The sequence below is a fragment of the Arachis stenosperma genome, chromosome 1, assembly GCF_014773155.1.
Source record: "Arachis stenosperma cultivar V10309 chromosome 1, arast.V10309.gnm1.PFL2, whole genome shotgun sequence".
Lineage (NCBI taxonomy): Eukaryota > Viridiplantae > Streptophyta > Magnoliopsida > Fabales > Fabaceae > Arachis > Arachis stenosperma.
The window spans coordinates 11,314,779-11,325,869 of NC_080377.1; the positions used below are offsets into that span (position 1 = coordinate 11,314,779).

The 11,091-nt window shown below is 31.1% G+C and overlaps 2 protein-coding genes across 3 annotated transcripts; both read right to left on the reverse strand.

The window, feature by feature from the left end:
• Positions 1-1,626: 1,626 nt before the first annotated feature.
• LOC130975237 (uncharacterized) lies at positions 1,627-2,860 on the reverse strand. The gene has a single exon (XM_057900058.1). It carries the CDS (start codon positions 2,605-2,607, stop codon positions 1,627-1,629), a length of 981 nt encoding a protein of 326 aa, XP_057756041.1. The 5' UTR covers positions 2,608-2,860.
• Positions 2,861-5,566: 2,706 nt separating this feature from the next.
• On the reverse strand, positions 5,567-9,273 carry LOC130935639 (ycf3-interacting protein 1, chloroplastic). Of its 2 annotated transcripts, none has more exons than XM_057865485.1 (6): positions 8,850-9,272; positions 8,721-8,765; positions 8,124-8,237; positions 7,225-7,305; positions 6,505-6,669; positions 5,567-5,833 (listed from the first exon to the last, which is right to left on the reverse strand). In XM_057865485.1, the coding sequence occupies exons 1-6, from the start codon at positions 9,156-9,158 to the stop codon at positions 5,744-5,746; spliced, it is 804 nt and encodes a 267-aa protein (XP_057721468.1). In that variant the 5' UTR covers positions 9,159-9,272; the 3' UTR covers positions 5,567-5,743. The 2 variants fall into 2 exon arrangements, with proteins under 2 accessions (XP_057721468.1, XP_057721474.1); XM_057865491.1 differs by having other exon boundaries at positions 5,576-5,865; positions 8,850-9,273.
• Between the last annotated feature and the right edge of the window lie 1,818 nt (positions 9,274-11,091).

Genomic DNA, 11,091 nt, shown 5'->3' on the forward strand with positions numbered 1-11,091 from the left:
TTATTATTATTATTATGTTCTCCAAAAAATAAATAATGATATATGTATATATATCATGAATATTTTCAAGCTGGATTATTTGAGAGGTCATCACTAAAATGTTAAAGCACATTTTAATTGGAAGTAATTTGACTATACACTTGTATTAAATCAACTATCATCACTCAACAATTATTATGCAGATGGTATTCTATTTTAATCTGATTTATAATTATTTTTTTTAATTATTGTACAAATTATCTAAGCGACAGAGTATATATAAACAAGAAAAGGTTCATAAAACGGATTTTTTATTTTAATATGGAAGAGTGGAGAGAGTTTTACGTTAATGTTGTAAAAAATAGAGTTTTACAGTGTTATGGGGGCGCTGCTCTGTGTAAGCACAATACGCAGAACACGTATTGTATTGACAATACGCAGATTGTGTATTTACAATACGCAGACTGTGTATTGTAATTTAATATTAAAATAATACAATACGCAGTCTGCGTATTGTAATTTAATATTAAAATAATACAATACGCAGTCTGTGTATTGTCTTTATAAATTAAAAAAACATTAATCTGACAATTCGCACTCTCGAATTCTATAGCCCCCATAATTTTGTAAAACACCATAATTTCCAATATTAAAGGATTACACTCATTTTTATCCAATATCCAAAAAAATTAACCTCATAAAACATGTTGACGTTGATATACAGGGAACTGTAATAATGAATTAATGAGTCCACAGTGATACAGTGAGGAACAAAAATTTTCCCTGGTGGTAGTGGAAAGAATTATTCAAAAGAAACGGTGAAAAGAAAGGAACCATCAGTTTTTGACCAATATGTAGTTAATACTTAATACCCAGATATTTATTTAAAAAAATAAAAAGGAAAATAGATTATATGTTACTTAAAATAATTTTTTGGTTATATATTTGCAAAAATATATAGTCACATAGACCTTTTATCGCTGTTTATGGATACGTGTAAAATATATTGATTTATGTATATTATTTAAATACAAATTTAGTTAATATATGTTCTAAAAAACATATAATAATGTTATTATTAGAAGAATGTTTTAAACCTTTTGTTCTAATACATGCATAACAAAGATTTTAAAAATTTATAATTTTGTACTTTTTTCTATAAAAGCTTTGAATATTTTTGGAATTCTTCAAAGAAAATAGTACAATGATTGATAATAAGTGGTTGTCTTGCATGAAGATGAATACTTTGAGGTGATTGTTATGGTGCCTAAAAGTATTTGCATAACTTATTAAAAAGGGTTAAAAATCAATATTTAATTTTAAAAATATAAAATAAATAATTATTAAATATTTAAAAATTGCCATAAAAAGTAAATTAGGCAAAAGTTAGGCACCAAGTTATAGGCACCATAGAATTTACCATACTTAAAAATGTTTCAGAAATAAATTAAAAGGAACTATTATTTCCCAAAACAAATAAAACAAAGATAATTAGCTTGTAATATTTTAGAATCACCTTTCTAGAATTGTATTTCGATTTAATTTGTGTCAAAATACATTTAAGAAAAAATCATTATTAATGAATAAAGATAGTAGTAACCTTAATTAAGTCCTTAACTTCACATTATTATGCAAAAGAAAAGATCATCATACATTTTGTGCTTCTAAGAAAGCATTAAAATCCTCTCTGGCTTTTCTTAACCGAGGACTAATGTAGGATTCTTGAGAGTCAAGGCTTGTTCTAGAGGATCCATTATTGAGAACCCTATCATGGTCCTTCTCAAAGACAAAAGCTGATGAAATTGGTGCATCTACATCATTGGCATTCCATTTGATCAATTCCATTGGTAGGTCAAAGTAGGTACTAGTACTCTTAGAATCCCTTCCTTCAATCTCTTGAAATAGAGTTGAAGAAGCCCAAGAACCACATTCAAACTTCTCCAAAGAGACTCTTCTAGATACTAATGCACCTTCCATTTCTTGCCCTTTCTTTCTTTCCTTAAGTTGCTTTGATTTTCCAAAACTCAGCAAGTGCAAGCAAAGAGCATTGCATTTGAATCCCTCTTCAGGTTCCAACGAACCGTCGCCACCGGAAAGATTTCTATCAAGAGGTTTTTCTTTGGAGAAACTACCACAAGACTCGTTAGAAACGATTATACCAGCACTAATGGATTGAATCTCGTTAAGAGGAGACCTGTTAGCATGTTTGGCAATAGACGATTTGAGCAACCAAAGATCGAGTTCATCCGAGAGCTCATAATCCCATCGTTCACCCCATGATTTGCTTCTTCTTAAGTTGATCTCTTGTTGCAGATGATGATCCTTGAGTGTCAAGTTACTAGCTTGATGTCGTGATTCCCAAATCGCAACTTTTGTATTCTTCTTGAACATAGCCGAGGTTAATCCTGGCGATGAGTTAGCCGAATTTGGAAGACTATGACTCAAGAATTTCGGTTTCAGAGGTCGTAGTGGTAGAAATGCCATAGTTGTGCTAAAAATTGTATGAGAAGTCTCAAAGAATCCATGATTGAAAGAAGAATCTTCAAGTGTCATTGGATCAACCACAGTATGCTTTTCTTTTTGTGAGCTCTTCTTGACTAGGATTTTGGGGCTGTCCATTATTGTCATAGGGACATCACCTTCAGCTTTCTTTGCAATTTGTGTTCATATTTCTTGGTTTATTTATATGTCCATCCACATCTTGATCGTGCTGACCATCTTCTATCTCTAATATAAATTAATTGATTCTGAAATGATGATGATGATGATAATGATGACATGTTGGCCAATTACCCCTTAATACCATATGTTTTTTCGTATAATGATTGTATGCACGACATTATGAAACAAGTTTCAACATTAACCTATATCACGTGCCAAATTTCAAACGTGCTAGCACTAACAATGCCATATGTGTCCTATAAAATGTCAAACAAGTTGTCATAGAACATAGAAGTACTTATGCTTTATTTATGAATTTATGAAATAATTTTACATGGATATTCAATGTATATTATTATATCATTAACAACAACAACAAAGCCTTGTCCCACTAGATGAGGTCGACTACATGGATCAAACGATGTCATTGAGTTCTATCATGTATCATGTTTACAGAGCTACTGTTTACATATAGATCTCGTTTGACCACCTCATGTATGATATTCCTAAGACTTCTTCTGCCTTTTATCTCTTGTCCATCTTCTATCTCATTCACCCTCCTGACTGGGTGCTCTGTCAATCTTCTTTTCACATATCCAAATCACCTAAAATGTAAATTCTACCATCTTTTCCACAATAGGTGCTACTCCAACTCTATCTCTTATATCTCCATTCTTTATTCTATCTAATCACGTATGACCACTCATCCATCTCAATATCTTCATCTTTGCCATACTTAACTTATGTTCGTGCTCACCTTTGGTAGTCCAACACTCTTACTATAAAGCATAGCCGGTCTGATAGCAGTGCGATAGAATTTACCTTTAAGTTTTAAATGCACTTTTTTGTTACATATAAAACTAGACGTACTCCGTTATTTTGACCAACCTGCTTGGATCCTATGATTTATATCATATTCAATCTCTCTATTATCCTGTATGATGCACCTAAGATACTTAAAACTTTTAACTTTTCATAGAATATTTTCTTCAATCTTCACCTTTGTATTAGAGTTTTTCCTTCGGCAGCCAAACTTACATTCCATATATTCCGTCTTGCTACGGCTTATGCGCAGAACATATACATCTAGAACTTCTCTCCATAAATTCAACTTCTTATTTAGGTCTTTCCTTGACTCTCTCATAAAAACAATATCATCAGCAAAAAGCATGCACCATGACACAAGCTCTTGGATATGCTCTGTGAGTACTTCCAAGACTAATGTGAAAAGGTATGGACGTAAGGATGATCTCTGTTGTAATCCAGAAATTCCTTTGTCACACCACCTTGAGTTTTCACACTAGTTGTAACCCAATCATACATGTCTTTAATTGTACGAATATATGCGATTCTTACTCTCTTCCTTTCCAAAACCTTCCATAAGACTTCCCTTGACACCCTATCGTACGCTTTTTCCAAATCAATAAACACCATATATAAATCCCTTTTATTACTATGATATCTCTCCATCATTCTTCTTAACATGTATGTAGCTTCAGTGGTGGATTTGCCTGGTATAAAATCAAATTGATTCTCTGTTACTTGTATCTCTTGTCTTAACCTCCGTTCTATCACATTTTTCCATAACTTCATGGTATGACTCATGAGCTTGATTCCTCTATAGTTTTCGTAACTCTGTATATCCTCTTTATTCTTGTAGATAATTATCAAGGTGCTCTTTCTCCATTCATCTGGCATCTTCTTTGACCTTAAAATTGAATTAAAAAACTTGGTTAACTAATTGATGCCCTTCTCCAAGGCCTTTCCAAACTTCAAGCGAAATATTATTGGGTCCTACTGTCTGTCATTTTTCATCTGTTTTAGAGTCTTTTTTACCTCAAAGTCTCGAATCCTTCAATAGTAGTTGAAGTTTTGATATTCTTTCCTCGTGCATAATCGACCAAAGCTCAGAAGAGTCTTTTGTCATTAACTCGTAAAAGTAGCACTTCCATCTTTCATTGATATTCTCATCTTGAACTAAAATCTCTACGTCTTTATCCTTTATACATTTAACTTGATCAAAGTCTCTCGTTCTTCTTTCACGGCTCTTTGTGATTCTATATATACTTTTTTTCTCATTCCTTCGTGTCTAAAAACTTGTAGAAACCCTCATATGCTCTTGTTCTTGCTTTAGTTACAGGCTTACAACCACTTTTGTTTCTTTTTTAGCCGCCTTATATTTTTCCAATTATCTGCATTGTGGTACAAAGACCACTCTTTAAAGCACTCTATTTTTGCCTTTATCTTTTCTAGTACACTCGTATTTCACCACCACGATTTCTTGTCTCTTGGGCTTATCCCTCTAGATTTACCAAAACTTTCTTTTGTTGTTCTTCTAATAACTTCTGCCATCTCTCTCCACATATCCTCCGCGCTTCCATCCCTTTCTCAATTTGTCTTTTCTCCTATCCGTCTTAAAAAGCTTCTTTGTTCTTCATCTTTCATCTGCCACCACCTCGTCCTTCGGTTCTACGTATGATGTCTTTTCCTCAATTTTTGTTCAACGCAAAAATCCATGAGGAGCATCCTATATTGTGTTGTTAAACTCTCTTCCAGAATAATTTTACAACTAATGCAAAATTTTTGGTCGACTCTCTTCAACAAGAAGAAGTCGATTTGAGAGCTTGTCATGCCATTCTTATAGGTTATAAGATATTCGTATTATTACATCATTAAAAATAATTAATTTTCAAATCCACTATTTAAAAGGTCATCTAAATGCATGAATTTTATAGATATACATTCACTTACGTGAAAATTTATTTAACTAAGTTTTAATTCTTATTAACTTTCCCTAAGGGAATCAACTCCTAGAATAAACTATGATGCAACAAACATTGTTTCTTCTTTCACAGGCAGCTTTCCTCAAAAACATTAGATTTAGTAACACTACTTTCACCAAGATAAATAAACACTACAATGTTTAATTAGATGATGTAAAGTGAAAATTTTGCAATATATCTTATATTACCTCGTTATAACATGTGGTGTAACATTGTACAAGGAATTTGAATGTAAGTTCCTGTTCAGGAGTGGGGATTTTGGACCCGAGGCTGGGTTCAGGTCTCTTGGGCCAGTACTGATACCGGTACCGGAACAGTTCCTACTGGAGGGAATTGTAAAACAAAATCAAAACTACCGAGATACCGATAATTACAGGGAAAGCCGTGACCAAATATAGTGCTCCATAGCCCTGCAGGCCAAAGAACTTCCTCAGTGGAAAACCTTCAATGAATCACCAAACAAAAGTAAAATAAAAGATGGTAGAAAAAAAGATCAGATGTCACAAAGTTGACAGCCTAATACAACTCTCTTCCTTTATCAGGACTTCATATAGATAAAAAATGTTATTGTAGACTTCAAAATATGCTGAATCCTATCCTACACGTGGCAATGTATCAATCTATGATGATACAAATATAAGAAGTTATAACTTATGTTTTGAGTAGCTGATATGCTGCCATGTATAGGATTCACCATAAACATGAGTCTATATAACATTAATCCTCGAGATAAGCCATGCAAGATTTTTCCAACAAAGCACACAAATTAAATTAAAAAAAAATGAATTTAAATGATAATTGTGAGAACTCCATACTATTCTTCAACAAACTTTTGTACATAGTTCTGAATATCATGAATTCTATGACTAAAATGAAATGGAAGCCCAATTCTATTATCATTATGAACATCAAGTTAGATTATTAGTTCAATTTAATTTTCCGAAAGACTGTAACTTGGATCATACATTACAACATCATAGTTTTTCAAATTCAAATAGGAACAGTCATGGCGGCTAACCAAACAAAATAAGCAGGAAACAAAAGCATTAAAAATTATCTCCGAGGCAGGTTAGGAACTGACCACTGCTGGCGGTACTTCTGTGTCGTCATCATCATCCACGTCGTCAATTTCAGCTGCTGAATCCCAATCAACGTTCAACTTCTTTGCAGCCACTTTTGGATCTATTCCTGTGTCAGTTGCTTTTGCATAGAGCGATTTGCTAGGCTTTTTCTTTGGTGCTTCAGTCTGTCCACATTCCATAGTTAGAAGATGAAGAAGAAAAAGAAACAGCAGGAATTGAACGAAAAGGTAACAAACAAGGACAATGTGAAGCATCAAGACAAACTTGGTGAATCATGCATCAAGATAATCTAATGGCATAGATATTATCATAATTTTACTAATTGAATTATAATTTGATCAAAACTTTGGTCTAACAGATTAGTTTGGTTCAACATGCACAAAGTTTAATTCAGAGCATTTAAGACATGAATTGTTCATAGCTATTTGTGTAAATAATATTATTAAAAACGAAAAACAGTCAATGAAGAAAAGATTATTCTAGTAGAACTTTCTTGACGCCATAAAGATGCATGTTTAAGGCAAAAATACAAGAAGCTACTCAAGTGCGAGTGCCTTATTTAGAAGGCGATTTTACTGGTATGATGCATTTCAGAGGCCATTGAGAAAATAAATGATAACACCTCCATAAAGCACAAAACTATCGACAACCTTAGAAGAATGATCAAGATATATTGCATGTTGAAGCAGATGTTGTCACATGCTCAAATTGAATCATACCTCCAAATTAGGCCATGCAGCCAATTCCTCAGCAAGCATTTTCAGAGCAACTCTATCCTTTGGAACTTTTCCTTCATTCACCTAGTAAATGTAAAATTAGACTAGTTTTCCAATAAGCAGCAATCAAGTTTATACTGGAATTAAAAGCCGAGGAAGCATAATAGAGGTGCACAAGATGTATAGCTTTTCAGACAATGAATTGCTGATTATGCTCTCATTCCCTTAACTTTCTGGTTTCAAAAGCATATAATTAGAAGCTATCGGAAGAGGCTAACAACATTCTTTTCTTGATGTTTTTATAAACGAATAAATCTTATTAACTTGAAGCGAAAAAATTACTGGGAGGAAGAGGAGAATAAGGAATCCTCCACAAAATGGAATATGGAAAACAATATAACACAGGTTCTGAATCCTTCATTATATCTGTTTGTGAAACCCCTCATTAGAAAGGCCATGCACTTTACACCAAATAAATGGCAAACATCTACCAAATTGAAGGGTATACTCCAATCAGGAGCACCAAATTGAAGGATATTGTACACTGCCACAACAACTTATGTTCTTTACTTCTACCAAACTATTAAATCTAGTCACTGGAAATTGGTCCAGGAATTTTGAAAAGATCAACAACATTGACCAAATATGCAAAATAGTGAGAGTTATAAAGAAACCACAGCATAACAATGCAAGAACAAGAGAGGAACAGATCCTGAGAAAGCAGCACAGGTTACACACATTTAAGGGAAATGAGATGATCGCAGCCACTAGCCAGAATATGATTGTAGTTGAATTTTATAATCATTATTACCAAAAGCTGTTGATATTTGTAAAAACATCTATGCTCTTATGCTAACGACACACGTTTTGATTATCATTATTATTGTAATGAACGAACTTACTTCTTCCAAGGCAGCAACTAGATCATCTCTTGTTGGTGCATCGGGATCTTCTATGCCGAGTAATCTCCTTCTCTCGACTTCTCTGGGATCCTCAATCATTATGGTTAGCTTCACCTGGAAATCGGGGTGAAGAAATAATTACTAGATAGCAATGCGGTAAATGCAAGAATCGGTTGAGAGACACAGTGGCAACAGTGAAAACTATAAGCTCAAACAATATTTTTTTAAAATCTCAGTTCAGACTCTTTAGGCCATTCTAACTAACAATAAAAACAAGCATCTAAGCTTTGTTTCACCTGGTGGATCAGCTATATGAATCAAACGATGTCATAGTAACTTATCATAAATCATATATGTTTAGTCATTCTGATGCACAAAAATAAAAAGTGTCCTTCCCTTTCCATTTTCCATATTTCCTTCTCTAATTAACAATAAAAAGTTCTAAGCTTCTAATTTGATTGGAATGGCATGATCGTAACAACTTCAGTATCTTACCAACCCAAATAATAAACAGTTCTTGACATATATTCATCAACACACAACTGATTAAAAAACCAAAATTGTAAAAAAACCAAAAAAAAAAAAAAGATGAAGTACCTCGCCGAAGAGCATGTCCCGGTTTTTCCTAAGAAGCTCCAAAACCTGCAAATGCAATCAACAATTGAATTAGAAAAAAAAAAAAACTTTCCGAAAAAATAATTGAAAAGAGAAATTAGAGAAACGTACGCTTTTGATTTGGTTAACGTATTGAAGGTCCTCAGGTGTTGGTTCATCCTCCTCCTCTTCTTCTTCTTCTTCTTCTTCTTGTTGCTGAGTAGAGACTCGGAGATCAGTGTCTTCGTTCCCAACGAATGGAAGAAAAGAAAGTGAAGAAGTTCTGCGATAGTGGATAAGGAGGTGCCTTGTGAATGGAGGTCCATTACTATTCGGAAAGAGGGAGGAGTGTGTCTGAAGAAGATAAGAAGAAGAAGAAGAAGATGAAAGAAGAGTGTTTGGTGTTAGGGTTAGTGAGAATAGTTGAGAAGCCATTGGCATAGGTAAGCTTCAAGGTAGAAACAGTTGAATTTTTCTGTTACTCTATCATCTTCCTTTCTGTTTAGCAGTTTCGTTTAGTTAGCTCAGTTTTCAGTTTTGTGGATAATTATTATTATTATTATTATTATTATTATTATTATTGTTGTTGTTGTTGTTGTGTTGTGTGGCAGGGGATGAGGTTGGGGGAGGAGGCTATACCAATAATCTTGCACAAGAATTGGGAAGGAGCAGAACTTATTTTTTTTTTTTTTACTTTTGGATTATGAAAAATCATTATCTGTGTATTTGGTATCATTTTAAAAAAAATTTTAAATTTTTTTTAAAAAGTTAATTTGTAGCTTTTTAAAAAAATAGTAGAAATACATAATTACTTTCTTTTTTATGTGAAAAATACTGACCGTTCACCGCTATTTTTACGCAAGGTCTGCTAGAAGTATTGATCTTCCACTATTATTTTCGGATAATATTGCATTTAAACAACCTACTACATATATTCCTTCTAAGTATTTTTTTTATCATTTTATCAATCTATTTTTTATTATTAAATTTATATTTAACTGTGGTATGAAATTTCAGTTTTAATTTTATTTTTTTCCATTTGTAATTTTATAGTTTGCTATTATTTTCATGGTTAATTACAACAAGTTCTTGATCTCAATAAAAGAAAAGAGAGTTCTAATAGGAGTAAAAAAATAAAAAACAAACAACAAAATATATATTGACACACATTTTATATTTATTTTTTATTTTCACCTACCATATCATACACATTATTAGTGATTAGGTTATATAAAATCAACATTCAATATTTGAAAATATTTGTTATCATCGCTATTTTAATATTCATTCTCTTCTGTAAAAAATTTTATTTTTTGAGTTATTTATCCAAACGTTACAACTTTAAAATAAGTACTTTTATAACTAAAAATTTAAATACAAAATAACTTATTTATAAGCTGCTATTAATAAAAGTTTTTATGTTTTAAACTTTTTTTTCAAAAGAATTTATTTAATAATTTCTTACCTCAGAATCTTACCTCTTATTCAATAGTGCAAGGAGTGTAAATACTTAAAACACTTCAAATTTTTAAATTGGGATACTTTAATTATTTATGTTGGAAAATATACAAAATAAATTTTAATATTTATTTTTATTAGTTACTAATAGAAACTCCTACATAAAATGTTAATTCAAATAGAATTTTTTATTTCTGATATTAGAGTAATAATATTATTTGTTTAAAATGTGGACAGTTGGGATATTATTTTTAAATATAAAACAATTTAATTAGAAAAGTAAAAATTAAACCATCTAATTTATATTAAAAAAATAAAAAATTTGAGATATAGAAATCAAATTCTTTAATTTATGTACTTTTTACAATTTAAAAAATTTCAAAAATTATAATGTTAGAATATATTTTTATTTTTATTTTTATACTTAAAAAAAAGAGCCAATAACAATTTTTTGATGTTCAGATATGCAATATGAACAAATTAATCTCTAGAATAAAGTATAAAATGGTATTCAAAGAATTTAAAAAAATTTAAAACAGTTTTTTAGTTTTTTCACTTACTGTTTTAAAAATGTGTGAGGGTTTAGAATAATTAAAAATTTAAAATATAATTATAGTTTTTTAGAGATTTAAAAACTTTACAAAAATTCCAAAAAAATTGAGCATGATAAACGTAATTATTTTGTTTGAAATTTTAAAGACTAATTGACTAAATAAAAAATTCAGAAAATCAATTTGAATAATGAATAAAATCTAAAATATTTTTTTGAATAATTATTGTTAATAATGTATTTTTTTCATTTATATTATCGTTTTATTCACTACTACTTATGGGAGAATGGAGATTTAATATTTAAAACTCTAAAATCAAATAAGATATTCCGCTCAATCAAAAAACTACAAAATATAAAATCACA

Excerpts from the sequence above, each read along its gene's own strand:
- LOC130935639 (XM_057865485.1), bottom strand. The coding sequence starts at position 9,158 with ATGCCAATGGCTTCTCAACTATTCTCACTAACCCTAACACCAAACACT. Across the intron at positions 8,766-8,849 it reads ACGTTAACCAAATCAAAAGC|GTTTTGGAGCTTCTTAGGAA; the intron begins GTACGTTTCTCT and ends TTGCATTTGCAG. Across the intron at positions 8,238-8,720 it reads GGGACATGCTCTTCGGCGAG|GTGAAGCTAACCATAATGAT; the intron begins GTACTTCATCTT and ends CCCGATTTCCAG.
- LOC130975237 (XM_057900058.1), bottom strand. The coding sequence starts at position 2,607 with ATGACAATAATGGACAGCCCCAAAATCCTAGTCAAGAAGAGCTCACAA.